The 19,935-nt window shown below is 40.4% G+C and overlaps 1 protein-coding gene across 1 annotated transcript in view; it reads left to right on the forward strand.

Moving 5' to 3' along the window:
- Positions 1 to 12,925: 12,925 nt before the first annotated feature.
- Positions 12,926 to 19,935, forward strand: part of LOC115079494 (extracellular matrix protein A-like) — a 108,513-nt gene continuing 101,503 nt past the window's right edge. Inside the window, exons 1-4 of the mRNA XM_029583119.1 lie at positions 12,926 to 12,982; positions 13,763 to 13,928; positions 16,593 to 16,697; positions 17,384 to 17,421. Of these exons, the coding sequence (XP_029438979.1) occupies positions 12,926 to 12,982; positions 13,763 to 13,928; positions 16,593 to 16,697; positions 17,384 to 17,421 (366 nt within the window). The remainder of the gene's footprint in view (positions 12,983 to 13,762; positions 13,929 to 16,592; positions 16,698 to 17,383; positions 17,422 to 19,935) is intronic.

Raw genomic sequence — 19,935 nt, forward strand, 5'->3', positions numbered from 1 at the left:
CATAAGTAGATATGTGCATATTTCTTGGCCACACTTATACCCTGCCCCAAAACACCCATGCTATGCCCAGACCACGCCACTCCCCTCCCCTTTTGACATCCCAGTGAGATGCCTGCACATTAGTGATATGTGCCTATTTTGGTGGCTTTTAAATTTCAGTGGGCACACTTACAGGTAAATTTTAAAAGCACAGCCCGCACCAAAGCTGGGAGATTCACGAATATATCGTGCCAGCACTTGCTGAGCAGATTTTAAAAGGTATCCGCGTAGGTGCTTACTGCACACACACAAATGTTTCACAAACAAGGGCAGGTCAGGGGCTTAGTTAAGGTCTGCATGGGCACTCCTGGACTTCACACTGAAAGTGGCGCATAAATACTTATCCACAAAAGTGCGCGCTGGAGTCTCCATCCCATAACTTTACTTCTGCTTTTGATGGTATCAGAGTCATTAAACAAAAAAACTACACAGTACAGCAGGGTTTTAAGGTTCAGGGTTAATAGGAGTGAAGGAGGGCTATTAAAGTTGGGGGGTTTGGAAGGCCTTTCCCTTAGCTGGCGAACTGGGATCAAACTGGGAAAACAGGCAATGGCATTGGTGTTCATGTCTCTTAAACCCCCCCCCCATCTTATTTATTAGAAGCGCCATTTGTGTGCATAGTCGCGTGCACTTATGTGCGCATTCAGCCTATTTTATAACGTGCATATATATACGCGTCTGTTATAAAATATCCGCGTCCCTGCGCACGAGCCGGCAAATGCGTGCAGATGTGAGCTTGCGTACTTGTTTGAAAGTTACAATCCCAAGCCCAACTTGAACGCGCTAATCCCGATTTTGGCACTTGCCGAACTTTTAAAGTCTACCTCTATCTGAATAGTTTAAGAATATTACCAAATCTTCATATTCTGCTTGGAAATGGTATGAGTGTTATTTCAAAACAGGCACGCAGGTACATATATACGTGTGCATCGGCGCATGCCCAGGGATGCAGCAATTGATTAACATAGACACACGTATGCACATATGTTACAAAAATGCCTAGGCGTGAGTATGTGTGCACCGGATTATGCAAGCGGGAGCGCACAGCCGCGCCTATCAGTGTATGTGCAACTCAACGGGGAATTTTATAAAAGGCGCGCATCCATGCTATGACCAGTTTCTCCACGTGCCCACCAGTTCACCCAGTGTAGAGGTTCTGCACACTCTCCTGGTTCTTTATGCATTTCCTCCAGTTACCCCAAAACCATTAAATCCCCCAGTGATGTTTGGATTTTTTTTTTAACTTAACCTCCTCCTTAGCAGAAGTAAATGTCCGCAGCACAGGACCTGGGCATGTAGGTAACTGAGCGCACACCTCCTGGCCCCGCCCACACCATGCTCACACCAGGTCCCTTTCTCGTTCCATGTGAGATATTTGCATATCTGGAGCTGTGCGTGCAGCTAGGCCCTTTTTAAAATCAGGTAGACACACACATGACTAAAAAGCAAGCACATCTCTGATTTTGACGAGCGCATCCCTTTTAAAATTCATCTGTATATGTTCCAACATAGGAAATACTTTGGGATTTTTATAAGTTATAAGCTAAAAATTATATCATTTTTACAGCACCAAATACCATATCAGGAGTTCCTTTAGACAGTTTCTATTTATTACTCTGCTTCAGATGCTAATACCTAGATACGGTTACTTAAAATATGACTTCCAAATAAATATTCCGCAGTACAAACTTCCTTACTTTTCTATGAACAACCACCAGTACTGGAACTATGCATTCAGATTCTTTTCATTTCTATTGCTGAATTCTTTATCTAAACCTCAATTATCTCTTCACTATTAAGAATGCAATGGTGTATTATAGAGTAAGGTTGGAGTTAATTAATCTCTGCTTTCTGCTTTCAGCAGGTCCAACCACTACAAGTGTTCCCACATCAGGTAATTTTATCTCTTGATAAGATTGTTGTTAATCTGTTCTGACTGTGTGAGCAAATACTTTTATGATTTCATTTGATGTTTCCACTTCTGTTATTTTTTGTTTCTGTCTTTTCATATTTTGATTGTGTGTTTTCTTATTATTTCAAAACTGAACATCTTCATTTTAAATTTTAAATCAAACTGAACATCTTCATTGAAGTAGAACCTTCAAAATAAATTGAAGTTTTACCATAAAGTAATCCATATTCTGGGCCTTCTTCAGTTCACCTAAGTAGATCCTGATCCATCTTCCACTAATGGTGTCCTCATTTCATGATAAATCTTTCCTAGGCTGGTGCAGGTCTCATCATTTCTCTATATTGTAAGTTAATTAAGACAGGTTACACCAAGTTACGTATATTACATTGACTGAAACCATTATTAACTTTTGCAGACTTCCATACTGTATTGCAAACTCTAGTCTTCTAAAACCTGGACACCAGCAACTCCTTACTACTAGGTCTTCCAGCAAGTCCCTTAAAACCAATACCACTACTGCAAAATTCTGCAGCAAGACTATTAGGATCTAGGAAATATGATCACATTACACACTCCCTGATATCACTACTTTGGTTACACATACAATCCAGAATCTGCTCTAATGTATTAACGATAATATTCAGCATCATTCACTCCAATAACAGCGGCTTACTAGGAGTGACACTACAACCTTACAACCCTCAATGTACATTAAGATCTCAAAATAAAGGTCTATTGTCTGTCCCCGTAATATGATGCACACATCTTTCACAAATAAGAGATCAAGTGTTTTCAATAGCGGATCCAAAGCTCTGGATTTCCCTGCCTGAGATATTCCGTATTTTAGCAAATAGAAAGATTTAAGCGTGAACTAAAAACATGATTATTGTAAACTGCATATAATCTAAGTTAAAACATCAGAATATACAGAACCACAAAAACAAGAAAGACAAAATAATAATCGAATCATAAAGAATAAAGCAATCAAATGAGAAAATGGAAAAGTCACAAAACACGTCCATGTGAAATCTATCATTTTGTTTGTAATTAACCATACTAGGGATGTGCATTCGTTTGCAACGAAATAGGAAATAAAGACAATATTTCCTATTTCATCGCATTTCAGGGGGGGCGGCTGAAACAATAGGAGAACCCACGAAATTTCTTGTGGTTTTCTTATTGGGTTTTTTTTTTGGGGGGGGGGGAGAAAGGGCACATTAAAAAAAACCCCAAACCCACTCCAACCCTTCAAATATAATTAATTGCAACTCTCCACCCTCCTGACTCCCCAAGATTTGCCCAACCCCCCCCCCCCCCCCAAGACTTGTCGAAAGTCCCTTGTGGTCCAGCGGGGTCTCGGGAGCGATCTCCCCCTCTCGAGCCATCAGCTGCCACTAATCAAAATGGCACCGGTGGCTCTATGCCTTACCATGTGACAGGGGCTACCGGTGCCATTGGTCGGATTCTGTCACATGATAGGAGCAATGGATGGCCCGCGCAGAGAATAGTGAATCCCGCGGTAACAGGGGGGTGGGGGGGCAAAACGGGGGGCCGGCTTTCACAAACCAATAGCGCCACTGTGAAAGGTGGTGCTACTGGCCGCGTTACTGACGGCGATAAGGCTCCTTACCTTTTCGCCATCAGTGATGTCTTCGTGGTTTCCGCCCCAGTGCCACCTCGACTCCTCCCCTTCCGGTGCGGACGCCGCCCAGAACCCGCCCCGATCTAGGTATCATACATGAAAAGTCCCTTTTCACATGCGATCCCTTTAGAAAATGACCCCCTTTGTTTGTTCATAGAGTTATACTTATGAATGTCACTTTGTAAACCATTGTGATCTATACATGGAATGACAGTATATAAAATGTCTAAATAAATAAATATGTTGTAGCTGCATCTGCAAAAAACTGCCAGCAGATCAAACCTGGAGCTTTCTTATTCCATGAATACAGATCTGCTGGTATCATTAGCAATATTAAAAGGAAATGAGACATTATTTAGGAAAAAGTATATAATAGATTGTGGGGAGAATCTGTTGAGGCCCAGGATATTTCATTTGTGGTGACATGGCAAGTGCACGTAGCGGAACACCCTATATCCCCAGATAAAATGAAGCCGAATTTTCAAAGGAGCTAGGCTTGTAAATGTAACATTCTATGATAGCTATATTCAAAAGCCATTTATCCATATTAAGTGCCCTTAGCAAGGGTAAAATCTATTGACAATTCAAAGGCAGATATAGTAGCAATTTTTAAAAAGCTCACTTAAAGGAAAATTGCCTTAACATATGCAGAAACTCAGTTGTAAGCATGTAGATGTGATTGAAAATCAGGCCCTCTATTTTTAAGTATGATTTCAAAATTTGATGAAAAATTTCCACTACATGTACCCTTTCTACATACTGGACTAACAACCAATGGAAGTACTAAAACTTGAATGAAGTCATTATTGGAACAGTAATTATTGTTTATGAACAGTATCAAAATCTCTTCACTGTTAAGCATTCAATGTTGAATTATAGAGAAAGGTTAGAGTTGATTAACTCTCTGCTCTCTGCTTTCAGCAGGTCCAACCACTACAAAAGTTACCACAACAGGTAATTTTCGCCATTTACCCAGGTTAAGTACGCTTAGCACAGGTAAACCTGATTGATAATTCAATGGCATATATAGTAGGAATTTTTTAAAAGCCTGATTACACAGGAGAAGTGCATTAAGACATGCAATATGTGTAAGTGCTATTGAAATTCAGGCTCACTATGTTTAAATGTGATTTTAAAATGTCTTGAAAACATTCCACTACATGTACCTTTCATACTGGAATAAAAACCAATGGAAGAACTAAAATGTGAATGAACTATTATTTTATTGGAACATTACCAAAATCTTCATATTCTGTTTGGAAACTTATTTTCAATGATGGGATATACTGTACATTTTTATCTAATAAATTAGAAACTAAAAATTGTTATGATTTTTACAGCACCAACTTCAACTACAACATCAGGTAATTTCTATTTAAATCTCTGCAAAAGTTCTCTCTTGCTCTGTTTCCATCTAGTTTAGATGCTAATGCTTAAATATTCCTTCCTATTAAATGTCCTGGAAAATAAAGTTCCTGAGGTCGGTATTCAAAATCAATTTAGGTGGATAAGGGAAAAGGTATCCATCTAAATGTCTACCTGGAGCCATATGTGGCTAAATTCTAGTCGCATAACGAGTTATTTATTTATTTTACATAGTCTTCTATTCTACTACTTCCAAACCATGCATTCACTGCAGATTACAATCAAGCAAACATTCATTAATTAAAAACATCACAATATATAGAACCATTAAAACATTAAAACATTAATACATCAGCATCTTAAAATCACATAAGCTTCTGCAAAAAAAACCAGGCCTTTATTCCTTTATTCTCTTCCTGAAGCCTCAAAGGAAGTGTATTCCTTAGTTTATGGCCTACATAAGATAGTGACCTATCACATGTTTTCTGCAATTTAAAATTAGCAATAGCAGGTAAAACCAACAAATTTTCATTCGAGGATCGCAGCATAAGTGGGAGAATATACCAAGTAAATGTCTTTGACATTATACCATTTATATTTAAATATAAAAGTTTATGGATCACTACTAACCTTCTAAATTGAGATCTGCATTTAACTGGAAGCTAATGTAAAGATTTCATAATTGGTGAGATATGCTCACAATATTTGACACCACTGAAGGGACGGTCTCTTCACTGTCACATATCAGTGAAAGGACCAATTACCTTTCAGAAAGCTGTCGTGAAAGGGGATTGGACCTTTCACTGACAAATGTCAGTGAAAAGGACCAATGGGCAATAAATGAAGGATTAAATAAATTAATATTAAGTGCCCGACACTTTAATATTGATTCATTCACTCCTTATGGTGCCGGCAGTCAGGTTCGGAAAATGGATGTTGAATTTATCAGTGTCTGTTTTCCTAAGCCATAGGTGTGCACTGGTTAGGAAAACGGACGCCGAATTTATCTTTGTCGGTTTTCCTAAACCGCACACAGCCAGGGGTTCAGGAAACCGACGCTTGTCAACTGAGTGTCGGTTTCCTGCACCGGACTACCGGTGCTTTTTTAAAATTAATTATTTTTTTAAAGATTTGTACCTCCTACTTAATATCGCAGCAATATTAAATAGGAGGCTGAACAGAAAAGCTGTTTTTTCTGTTTTTCTGTACTATTTTTAGGAGCGCTCAGCAATTAAATTTCTGAGCACAAAAATGTGCGTCTTAGACGCACAATTATTTTTTGCATTTGGAATGAATAGCAATAGTCTCATTCACATTGCATAAGGGGATTAGTTAGCGCCTATACAACCCACGTCCAACAGCAGGTTATACAGTGCGCTTGGCTGAGCACACTGTAATGTTTTGGCCCCTCAGTGTTATAGTTTTTCCGAAACACAAATTGACCTTCATTCAACACAGAATCCTCCATAAAATCCTCTCTCTGCACAAGAACACATTTCTCTGTAATGTTTGACAGTGTAGGGAAATTGGAAACAGGTCTAAAATTTGACTGCGACTAGAGTTATGTGACTAGAATTTAGCAGCAGAAGCAGGAGCATTCCAGAGGCAGGTGCGAGGCATTTTCAGGATGAGCAGCGTTGCGGCTAACTTTACTCAGGCCTTAGGGCTGGCCTAAAGTTTCGCTGGTTTGTACATAACCAGCTAACTAAGATTCAGCAGTGTGACCAGGTTCCTGAATATTCCCTGCTAGTTAGCTGGATACGTATAACTGGCACAGCCGCACAGCAGCTGAATATGGACCTCCATGATTTTTCTATGAACAACCACCAGTACTGGAATTACAAATTCAGATTTTCATTTATATTTCTGTATTCTTTTTGTAAACTTCAAATTGTAAAACAAGGGAGGAGGTGGCCAGGAGACGCCCATGAACTCATTAGCATGAACTAACTCCTTCCATATACAAGTGCTGGATAATTGTAAATTCAGTGGTGGGCGGGCAGCTGGCTCAGTTTCGGGCTGATACAGTACAGTGCCCTCCGGTGGAGCGCACTGTTAGCCCGGGTTTGGCCGCTCGTTTTCGACACGCTAGCTTTACCCCTTATACAGTAAGGGGTAATAGCGTGTCGAAAACGCGTGGCCAACCCCCCTAAACTAATAGCCCCCGCAACATGCAAATGCATGTTGGTGGCCCTGTTAGTTATTCCCGTGCGATCCAGAAAGCAAAATGTTCAGCGAAGCCGCACATTTAACTTGCAAAATTAACACCTGCCCAAAGGCTGGCGTTAATTTCTGCCGGCGCCAGGGAAGTGTTCAGAAAAGCAGAAAAAACTGCTTTTCTGTACACCCTCCGACTTAATATAGCGATATTAAGTCAGAGGTCCCAAAATTAAAAAAAAATTTTAATTTAAAAAAAAAAAAAATTTAATTGGCCCACGGGTCAGAAGATGGACGCTCAATTATGCCATTGTCCGTTTTCCGAACCTGTGGCCGTCAGCGGGTTTGAGAACTGACGCCGGCAAAATTGAGCGTTGGCTGTCAAACTCGCTGACAGCCGTCGCTCCTGTCAAAAAGGAGGCGCTAGGGACGCGCTAGTGTCCCTAGCGCCTCCTTTTACTACGGGCTCTCATTTAAAAACTGGATCTTGCACCCAGAAGAGTGGCCTAGGCTTGCATTAGGAGAGCGGACGCTCGCCTCGGAGCACCGGCTCTTCCGCCGATTTTACCGTATCGGTCTGCTAGTTACCTTAACTGCCACATATGGCTGCCAGAGCTCTACTATTACTCTTCCCAGCAGTGCTCAGTGCATGCTCTCTCCACCTCCCTCAGCCTGGAGATTGGAAACGGGCTAGAAGGACTCAAAGGAGGATGCACAGGAAAGGGAAGAGGAGAAGATGTTGTGTTCGGTGTTTGTGCAGCACAAAGTATGGCCCAGCTATTTGTGCCCTGCATGCTGTCCACTCTAGGGCTCATGATCCAGCTAGGAAGAAGAGGCTTGCATGATGATGCATGTTCTCAGAATGGAACTCCTATACATTTATACCTCACTGCTGGTGTCTCTTGTTGCTGTGAGGTGCTAAGAGCAGAGCCCAGGTGCTGGCCTGGATCTGAGCATCAGAAAGTGGTGACCCCTCCATGGCACAGCTGATCAGGTCTGAAGGCTATGGCATACCAATTGGGAAAAGTAAATACAGAATTGACTAAAATTTTAATTCTATGATATCTGCTTTCAATAGGTTCAACCACTTTAGAAGCTACCACAACAGGTAATTTCATCTCTTGATCAGATGTTGTTACTCTCCATTAGTTGTTTTAAGCAAAGAGTTGATCATTTTTATTTGTTTTTTCCCTTCTTTTCTGTTTTGGTTCATTCTTTTCATATTTAGATTGTGTGTTTTCTTTTTATTTATTTGAAATGAAGAATCAAAGAAAACATGATAATTGACAATGAAACATTAAAAAAAAAACCTAAAAATCCATCACAAAATAGCCTACCTTTTGGGCCTTCTGCAATTCCCCCAAGCAGATCCTGTCCCATCTTCCCCTAATGGTGTTCTCCTTTCATGATAAATCTTTACTGGGCTGCTATAGTCCCCTGTCATTTCTGCTATGCTGAAGCCCCAATTACAAATAATGCAGGTATGATGGTTTCAGAAAGGAGCTCCTACACATTTACAGCTTTTGTTGCTGTGAGGTGCTAAGGGCAGAGCCCAGGTGCTGGCCTGGATCTGAGCATCAGGCAGTGGTGACTTCTGCATGGCACACCTGATCAGTTCTGAAGGCCATGACACACTGGTTGGGAAACACTGATCTATAGATTACAAACATTAGACACAGATACATAGATGCTTAGAACCAGGTGCAAACCATAGGCTCTGGCATATTTTGGTCTTGACATGGGACCTTAAATAATAAACTACATTTTGTTATGAAATAGGCATGCTCAGAATATTAATTAATTTATTTATTTCATAAAATTATAACTCGCTAATCCACAGAGTGCGCCAATAGTTTACAATCAAAAAAATCCCATACAATACAAATTCAATGTCATTTAACAAACCATTCGTGTATACCATTGCTACATCTTCCACACCAGGTAATAAAAGATAGTCTTGGCACTGCTCATGACTCTTGTTCTGTTTCCTCCCGCACAGAAACATTTGGTGGATGTGTGTCAGATGGAATAAATTACATGGTAAGTGACCAATGATTGATAAACCCATTACTGGTATGTAAACCGTTGTGATGGTTAACCAACTTAACGACGGTATAGAAAAGTTTTTAAATAAATAAATAAATACTGTCTTCAGTTTTATGACTTATTTGTTCTTGACTGATAAATGGTAGGGGATTAAGATGACTGGAAGTGAGAGAAATTAGGGAATCTTATCTAGGCAGAAGGATGGAGTACAAAAGAGGAAAAAAGACAGAGCCCTGATTGAGCAGTGATATTTTACAAGTGCTCATACTCTCTGGTTGACAGCATGGATACATCCTTAGCAAGATGGACAGAAATAACTGAACATAAGAAAATAAGAAATTGCCATGCTGGGTCAGACCAAGGGTCCATCAAGCCCAGCATCCTGTTTCCAACAGAGGCCAAAAACCAGGCCACAAGAACCTGGCAATTACCCAAACACTAAGAAGAACCCATGCTACTGATGCAATTAATAGCAGTGGCTATTCCCTAAGTATAATTGATTAATAGCCATTAATGGACTTCTCCTCCAAGAACTTATCCAAACCTTTTTTGAACCCAGCTACACTAACTGCACTAACTACCTTCTCTGGCAACAAATTCCAGAGCTTTATTGTGCGTTGAGTGAAAAAGAATTTTCTCCTATTAGTCTTAAATGTGTTACTTGCTAACTTCATGGAATGCCCCCTAGTCCTTCTATTATTCGAAAGTGTAAATAACCGAGTCACATCTACTCGTTCAAGACCTCTCATGATCTTAAAGATCTTTATCATATCCCCCCTCAGCCGTCGCTTCTCCAAGCTGAACAGCCCTAACTGGGCAGATTGAATTGGTCAGTTGATCTTTTTCTGCTCTCATCTACTATCTTGATAGCTACCTTTATTTTAAGGTCTTAAGATTATTAATTTTAAGCAGCAGAAGAAATAACTAAAGTTTTTAACTCAGAAATTACATGTATCAAAATGACAGTACTGTAATTACATATTGACTATGTTATTAGTTGCGGTACAGAATCATTCATCAAAATGTGTTACGGCATTAACGCACATGATAATGTGTTAACGCATGTGTTAATGCCATAACACATGCAATAATAACGCTAGCGTACGGCACAAATGCAAATTTTGGGAAGGGGCGGGATTAGGGAGGAGTTTGGGTGGGATTTATGAAAATGAGGGGCAATATCGTACCGTGCAATAGCATAACGTACGCTAGTGCATGGTTTTAATAGTGGAAATAACTACATCTTTTTTCCTGGCCTTAAGCTGTGTGATATGCCAAAAACAGCTGTAATGCAATTTGTGTTAAATTTTTTAAATTATATTTAGGCCATTTCTGGGCTTGGGAAGGGAGAGGGGAAGAGTGGAGTGGAGTGGAGTAGAGTAGAGTAGAGAGAGAGAGAGAGAGAAAGAAAGAGCAAGAGCTTCTGAGGAGGCCCTCACAGTGTACAACTATTTATATGCCTATAGGAGTGGCATCTAATAGCTCGAGGTGAGGTGTTGGTGGTGGTTTAGGGGCCAGTTTTTCATGTAGAGTGAGATGTACAAACAGCACAGAAGAGACTGCTGAGGGGGATATGACAGAGGTCTTTAAAATCATGAGAGGTCTTGAATGAGTAGATGTAAATCGGTTATTTACACTTTCGGATAATAGAAGGGCTAGGGGACAGTCCATGAAGTTAGCAAGTAGCACATTTAAGACTAATCGGAGAAAATTCTTTTTCACTCAACACACAATTAAGCTCTGGAATTTGTTGCCAGAGAATGTGGTTAGTGCAGTTAGTGTAGCGGGGTTTAAAAAAGGTTTGGATAAGTTCTTGGAGGAGAAATCCATTAATTGCTTTTAATCAAGTTGACTTAGGGAATGGCCTCTGCTATTACTGGTATCACAAGCATGGAATCTTCTAAGTGTTTGGGTACTTGCCAGGTTCTTGTGGCCTGGTTTGGCCTCTATTGGAAATAGGATGCTGGGCTTGATGGACCCTTGGTCTGACCCAGCATGGCAATTTCTTATGTTCTTACAGTTCACCTCGGTGAAGATTTGACATCATTTAGAGTGAGGAAAGTCTCACAAAGATGACATTTTGTACTATGTTATCTCGCCCTAGCTTGATGGTACCCTGTTATAGAGTCCATCAAGCTAGGGTGAGAAAACATAGTAGAAATGTCATCTTTGTGAGACTTTCCTCACTCCAAATGATGTCAAATCTTCACTGAAGTGTTCTGTGCTATTCGAACGTCTCACTCTACATGAAAAACTGGCCCCTAAACCCTAGATCACCACCAACACCTTACCTTGAGCTATTAGATGGCCCTCCTATAGAGATATAAGTACTTGACTACTATGAAGGCCTTGTAGATATAGTCTCTCTCTCTCACTAACTTACTGGTTCATTCATCAAGATGTAATAGGGCCCTTTGGTGTGATAAATGTTCAAATCTGATAATGAGTATGCAAAAGCTAGAAAATTATGTGAATAAGGGACTCCTACCACATTTCACAAAAATGTAATGCACATTAATGTGGGATTTAAAGTCCAAAATAACACCACCTTTTTATTTTGCAGTAGAGTGGAAAAACTGTTTTTATGGTGCTATAGCAGCTGTTATCACGGCTATTGTCGCATGCGATAATAGCCACTATAGTACCTACACACCCTGCAGGGCCATAAAAAACTTCTTAGCTGCCCTGTCTTCCTAAATCTTCTATGTTAAGGAGAAGTGTACTAGTAGTGGGATACTGGCAGCTCAGCTGGCCCACTTACATGAATGAATCAGGATTTGTGTGCTCCTGTGTGCTTACATTTCAAATAGGGCACACATGTACCCGCTTTCAGCCTATTTGATACCATACGTGCAGATACTTGCCCATGTTATGATTGCGGCCACTGTATTACATAAGTTCGTACAAGTGCATGCAATTTTATGTGAACGCACACAATTGCACACAAATGCTGCCTCTACCACGTGTCGGGGATTTTAAAATACACGTGCATCGATGCAATTGGACATTTTCCCAGTTTATTCCCAGTTCGCCCAGGTAAGGGATAGAACTTCCTAAACCCTCCCCCCCCAGCCCCCCCTAGTTAAATAGCCTCCCTTTTATCCTCTTAGTCCTGACCCTTAAAACTCCACTCATCTCTTTACTTTTTTTATGTTTTGGGACTTACACGCCATCCAGAGCAGTAGTATAGTCACAAGGTAGGGGACCTGCAAGTGCTGCCAGCCTGAGAACCCAAGGGCTCTATCCGAGGGGGGAGGTAGCTGGTTCAGGTGACATCACCTGTCCAGTATACTGAGTCTGTTGACATATCTGCTGCTGCTGCCTGCTGAGGCCTGGATCATGTCTTTATGAGCTAGGCAGCATCAACTAAGCAGCAGCAGCCCAAGGGCTCCCAACCCCTAGAGCATAACAGATTGCAGAGACCATGAACTCCACAGATAGGTCTTCACTGTAGTTTCTCCAAGGTTTGATCTACAGGGTTCAGCAGCAATAGGTTTATCCCCCCACATCACTGGGCTCCTGCAGGGTCTTGCTGCTTGCCTAGATTCTATGCAAGTCAACAGCTTGCCACTTCTAACCCTAGTGGTGGTTCCACCTCCACCAGTGTTGCCGTCAGCGCTAATCCTTCATTTGGCTTCACCACCACATTATAATGGGGACCCCAAGACCTTCCATGGCTTCCTAAACCAACGCCTTATGCATTTTGAACTACAAGTCACCAGATAGAGGTTTATAAAATCATGAAAAGACTAGAAAGGGTAAACATGGATCAGTTATTTACTCTTTCAGATAAAAGAGCTAGGAGGCCTTCCATGAAATTAGTAAGTACACATTTAAAGCAAATCAGAGAAAATTCTTTTTCACACAACTCACAATTAGGATCTGGAATTCATTGCTCTAAGATGTGGTTAAGGACATTAGTGTAGCTGGGTTTAAAAAAGGTTTGGACAAGTTCCTGGAGAAGTCCATAAACTGTTATTAACCAAGTAGACGTAGGGAATAGCCACTGCTTATTTCCAGCATCAGTAGCATGAGATGTATTTACTGTTAGGATACTTGCCAGGTACTTCTAACCTGGATTGGCCACTGTTAGAAACAGGATGCTGGTTTGATGGACCTTTGGTCTGACCTAGAATGGCAATTTATGTTCATATATTTGTAAGAGAAATATAATGAGTACTTAGACATTAAGTTTAATTAGTTATATGTATTAGTTTTCTGACTTTGTGATGTTTTTAATTTAAGTATGTTTTAATTTTGTAAATCGCCATGATCTTTGCAGTGCTGGTTGAAAAATGTAAATAAATATGTCTTCCATTTTCTAAATCCATGTTTGCACTGCCTCATTAATCTATATATTTCCAGATGGCTAGTAATTAGGAATGTATGAGTTAAATCATGAAAGACTTGATTCTGTTGTTCCCATGTGTGGTGATGTCAATCAGTTTGCCCGACACTACTGAGCTCCCCTCAGACTGAATTAATCTTGGTTCATAGATTAGCCCCGCACTTTGGTTATGGGAACTCTTTCTTCTCATTCACAAGCACTCTATCCATTATTTGGTTTCACTCATGTGTTTCTATGATTTCAATCTCTACAGGTTGGACAGACATGGGAGGTGGATTGTAAGAGATACACCTGTGAATCACAAAAACTGATCATTGAATCTCAGTGTGCTGCACCTGCACCTATTCAATGTAAACCTGGTGAGGTGATGGTAACCAAGCCAGATGACACAGATCCATGCTGCCAACAATATGTTTGTGGTAAGTTACATTTATGACAGCATCACAACAATGGGGCAGGGTTATCATACAGTATGGGGTGCTGGTGTTGTGTTTATTTGTAGATGTTTAAGCCCTCGCTTTGGGCCTATGTTTCCTCCCACTTTATATCTATGGAAAAATTGCTTAATAATATATGGGGCCCTTTCTAATGAATTGTTACATGCTATGAGGCCAGTACTACGAAAATTTACAACTGATAACTTATGCAATTGAATAAAGAATCTCTGAAAGCAATGTTGGTGGCTTACACTTCCAGCGTTGCTGCCTGAGCAATGCTAGACGCTGCTGGGATCACAGTGTATTGTGATCCCAGCCCTGAAAAGGGGGCCTCCTTAGTTATAAATTAGCCTGTGCATTTAAAATTGTTTATTTAATTGGTGAAGGTTTTTTTGGTTGGTATGGAATAGAGTCAAACAAGAGATCCTAACCTTCTGTAGGGGGAGGTGGGGGGAGTATATGAGGCCTTCATTTGACACAATCCCTAACTGGGGTGGAGGTGGGAGCGGTGGAGGGAAGGGTAGTGCCAATCACTAATCAATTTTTTATAATACCAGGAAGGGTTTGATGGGAATGTGGGTCAGTTGGATCAGCAAGCCATTTTTTAAACACTCACTGGGGTCATGGATTCAGGCTGCTAGGCCCACTCAACATTTTGTTTTAGGTGGGGGTAACAGGCCATCACTGCTTAACTGGCTATATTATTTGGTTAAGCCAAAGTTCTGGCCACACAAGGCTAAGTAACTTTAGACTTCCTCTCTCGGCCACGTCTTGAGGTAGCCAAATAATTTATATCTATGTTAGCTGGCTAAGTTATTAGGGTAACTTAATCCCACCCAGGAACACCCCTGGGATTCCTTTATTTCGATACATTTTAGCTAGATAATGGCTTATCCTGCTAAATTCAGCTGAATAAGTACCAGAGATATTCAAAACTCTCCATTTAGCTAAATAGCTTTGGAGTTATCTAGCGAAATGGCTTTGAATATTGGCCATTAGGTTAACAGATCAAGAAGGTACTGAAAAATACTCCCTGGTAGGATACAATCCTAAGAATAATTTGCAGGAGGATCTTGTGAGACTGGAAGATTGGACATCCAAATGGCAGATGAAACTTAATGTGGACAAGTGCATATAGGGAAAAATAACCCTTGCTGTAGGGTAATTACATGATGTTAAGATCCATATTAGGAGTTACCAGCCAAGAAAAAGATCTAGGCGTCATAGTGGATAATACATCCAGCACTGACATTGTTGGTTCAGTGTGCTGTGGCAGTCAAAAAAAGGAAGGGAATGGTGAATAAAACATTGGATTTCATAATGCCTCTGTATCACTCCATGATGAGACTGCACCTTGAATACTGTGTACAATTCTGGTCGCCACATCTCAAAAAAGATATAGTTGCACTGGAGAAAGTACAGAGAAGGGCGACCAAAATGATAAAGGGCATGGAACAGCTCCCCTATGAGGAAAGACTAAACAGGTTGCAGCTGTTCAGCTTGGAGAAGAGACAGCTGAGGGGGGAATATGCTAGAGGTCTACAAAATCATGAAAGTACTTGAATGAGTAAATGTCAATTGGTTATTTACTCTTTGAGATAATAGAAGGACAGGGGGAACTCCATGAAGTTAGCAAATCGGAGAAAATTCTTTCACTCAATGCACAATTAAGCTCTGGAACTCATTGCCAGAGGATGTGGTTAAGGCAGTTAGTGTAGCTGAGTTTAAAAAAGGTTTGGATAAATTCTTGGAGAAACCCATAAACTGCTATCAATAATTAATAGCCACTGCTTGTTACTGCATTAGTAGCTTGGGATCTATTTAATGTTTGGGTACTAGCCAGGTGGTTGTGACTTGGACTGGCCATTGTTGGAAATAGGATAATATACGGCACATCTTTCGTTCTTATATAATAGCAACAGGGAATCATGCACATATACAGCAAAACGTTTAATACAAATTTCAAATATCAATGGGGCACATTTCAGCGCTTAATGGTATATATATGAATTTGAATTAGTATTTTTATAAAATTGATATTTGAAATTTGTATTAAACGTTATGCTGTATATGTGCATGATTCCCCGTTGTTTTTCTTAGATTTGAATATAGGCCTCCATATTTTGAAATTACTATTTTTATTAGCATTTGTTGAGAGAAATTCCTCTAAAGCAGATTTGATTTGTTTTCTACCAGAATTGTTACCATTTTTTCCTCCTCATATTCCTTATTCCTGTGGGAGACTAAAATATCTCCATATTTCTCTCACCCGAAGCACTGTCTGATGAGCTTTCGCTTATTGGCATTCCTGCCCTTATAAAATGATTGTGCTGTGTCGGGTAGCAGCTTTCATCCTGGGAGAGCTCCAGAGTGTGATCGTCAAGTCTTTGGTTTTGTAAACTGGCTGCAATTCACTGAGTGGTCAGCTAGTTTTGAGCAGTGCTATCTTTCTGGAAACTCAGATGCCGGTATTCACAAGTTCTTTTGAGGGATCGCAGGGCACATAAAGCAGGTGGAGGAAAAATATGCCAGTACTCAATACCAACAAGTATCCCCTAAAAATAAGTCCTAAGTTATGTGTCATTTAGCCTTGGCCTTCCCGACTCTGCAGGCTGGCTCAGTAATCAGACCTTTTCCTTCTTTCAGAATGTAACATCACGCAGTGCACTGCCGTCACAAAGACCTGCGATCCAGGCTATGTCATGGTGGAAACAACTTCTGAGGATAGCTGTTGTCCTAATGTAACCTGTAGTAAGTGCCTTCTTTTCATACAAAATGTTTACAGAACACAGGATATCAGGGAAAAGAGAAATTAGTAGCAACCCTCGGGCTCCTGGGCTGTGCCCCTGGAAACAGGAGCTCCTGCTATTCTCTGGTTACCTGCCATTTTCACATGAACTTGATTCCTTTGGAAGGGATGTAGTTCAATGCACTACACATGGCCTAACAATGTGACTGAGGACTGGAGAAAGCTAGGGACAACCTGCGACCATGTCCTAGAATATTGTCACAGGTGTAGCTCACTCTAGGACAGCTGAATAGCAGTGTTTGCCCTAACATTTCAGAATACAGTATAGTTCCCTGTTTCCAACCTTTCTTCATTTTACACTGGATTTGGAATTTTAGATGTAATTACTTGTCTTTTCCAAACCTGAGGCCAAGGTGAGTTACAGTTCAGGTACTGCAGTTATTTCCTGCCTAAGAAGACTTGCGAGCTAAATTGTACCTAAGTAAATGGATGGTGAAGCGATTTGCCCAAGACTTCAAGGTGTGTCTGTGGGAGAAGCAGGTTCACCCTGCTGCTCTAATCACAGATACAGCACAGCTCAATAGCAGGGTTTGCCCTAACATTTCAGAATACAGTATATTTCTTTACCTGGCAATCTGTTTCCAGCCTTTTACAATGTTACACTAACGGTTATTTTCTGATTCCTCAGTACAAACTGCATGCATTGCCAATGGACAGATGCATCAGGTAAGAACATGAACTTATTCATAACAGACATTAGCTTATATTTTATAAATACTTGCTATTTCTTTGTCACATGCTGTTAAAAGTGCAATATAATCATCAATGGTTTGATATGAAAAGAGCTCATGTTAATCCATACAAAAGTTTAAATGTGGATTCTTCAGTGCTATTAATTATTTAAAGGCATACAGTCCAGTTTACTGTTATACTGCTTAGTCATAAGGACTGTGGTAACTTGGATGATAGCGGCTTGGATACAGCCAGAAAGAATAAGAAGGATGTTTTCTTTTTCTGCAATTAATTTACAGTGAAAAAAATGAAGTGCAAAGCAAAGCAAATGATGCAGCTCATCTTAAAGTTCAGGTAGCACAGAGGCATCACACATAGGTTTTCTCATACAGTGGCCTTCTGCCTCCTCCCCAGGGCCTTGTCTAATCCTTCTGGGCCTCCCTTCACCCAGAATCCCTTGAGGGGCTGATTCTTAAGGAGGACCAGGCTAGACAGCAGTGGCCAGTCCCTTACAGTGGTTTGAGGGAGTTTCTGGTATACTCCCTTACAAGGACTTAATTAAAATCTTGGCGAGGAAGTTGGGTGGTATTCAGAAAAGATCCAGGAATTTACAATATGGCAGTCAGCAAAGCAGCCTCACAGACAGGGACCAAATAACTCCTCTGGTATATCCCGGTATGGTTGCCTCCCAGTCCTGATTACCACTGAGCCATGATTCAGTGACCCCCAAACGTATCAGTGTCTTCATGCACTATGGTGGACTCAAGCTCACTGATTTTGTTAGTCTATGAACATTTGCACCAATGGCTTCCAAACTGTTTTTCTACCTCCCACTTCTTGTTTTCTCTTTGTTTTTTTACTTTGCTGTCTCAATCACTATCACTCCTACCTTTCATTTCTTAGTTTCCATTTTTATGCAGATAATTTTGAACTTTCTTTCTGTAAAGATAAAAATACCCTTTGTATATATCCCCCAGTTCTTCCAGATTGGAAATGTGCCAGTCTACCCCTCGTCTACCTGTCTCCTTGCTCCCTACACCTTTTGTCTTTCAAGTCCCATTCAGTATCTCACGTCTCTCCTACTTCAGTGTACTTACCTGTCTAGTTGATACAGGACTCTGTATACATCCCCAGTCCCATTACTTAACCCTGTTTATTGTTTTTCTTCTTTACCCAAAGTCTTTTTTCATCATTACCCAATGAACCTACTTTAAAGCCCTTCTTACTAAGTAGCTAACAGTGGTGTACAACGACATTTATAGCAGAGGATTCAGTATCACTCTCTCAGTCCCCTTTCCCCTCCCACAAGCGCTGCCTGTCCACCCTCCCTCCCCTCCCCCCCTGTCTTCAGCAGTCTCACTCCCTCACCCCCTCTCCCCTCGATTCAAAAGGCACATGGAACCCATACGGCATTAGGCCTGTTGTAACACGTAATGGGTGTGGGCTTGGCCCTCAGAAAGCTATGAATAAACAATTGCAATATTGTAAACTTCCATGCCAAAAACAGCACTAACTGTCAGCACTCAAACTACAACCTTACCTACAAAAATGCAACACTGCAAATATTTCATGAGGCTCTAAAACACCAATATACCTCCTATTTAGAAACAAAACAAGTCAGGCTGCCTAAAATACCTGTAAAATAAAAAAATACATGTACCTAAAATATTGTACAAAAGCTTTTAAAACTAAATAAGTCCCTTCTTCAGATGTCAGATGAGAGACATTCAAATCTAAAGAAGGGTCTTTTATGGTCTCAGTAACTCACATACAGTATTTCTGTTTAATGTTTAATTAGCTCCAATAAAAGCTATCATAGCCTCCCTAGAATACAGTTTATCTCAAGAGACAAATCTTCTATTTCAATACTCCTATTACTCAACAGCAGCAATCCTACTCAGGAAAGAGCAGCACTGCAAATAGTACATCAGGCCCTAGAAGACCAATACACTTCCTATTGAAAAAAATAACAAGATGGAATTCTATAGATCCCCTAGAAACCATAAACTACCGGTAGCAGAATCTCTCACCTTAACCACACATACAGAACACAGAAAGACCCTTACCAAAGGCAAAATAAGAGACCAACAACAAAATAAAGAAATATAAAACATCAATCATAAAAATAAAACCTTACTAATAAAAAGAATAAATGTTTAAAAACTGATGAATAGAATAAAACCTCATAAAAAATGTTTATAACATTTCACAAAATACCAATATAATATTTCAAAACAGCAGACTTATCAAACATCCAATAATGAAACTTCAGGATTTAAAAAATTTCCCTCTCTTCATTTCTGGGATGTTTCAATTTCCTGCCACTCTAAGACTGTTGTGGATTGGGGGATGGAGAGCTGTACAAGCTTTATTCTCTCACTCACACACACATGCTCTCACTCCCTCACACATGTACACCCACACAAGCTCTCCACTCAAACTCAAACTCACACACATATACATTGCCTCACACCCTCCCACACTAGCTGTCACCCACACACACATACA

This window comes from Rhinatrema bivittatum, chromosome 17, assembly GCF_901001135.1.
Source record: "Rhinatrema bivittatum chromosome 17, aRhiBiv1.1, whole genome shotgun sequence".
Classification (NCBI taxonomy): domain Eukaryota; kingdom Metazoa; phylum Chordata; class Amphibia; order Gymnophiona; family Rhinatrematidae; genus Rhinatrema; species Rhinatrema bivittatum.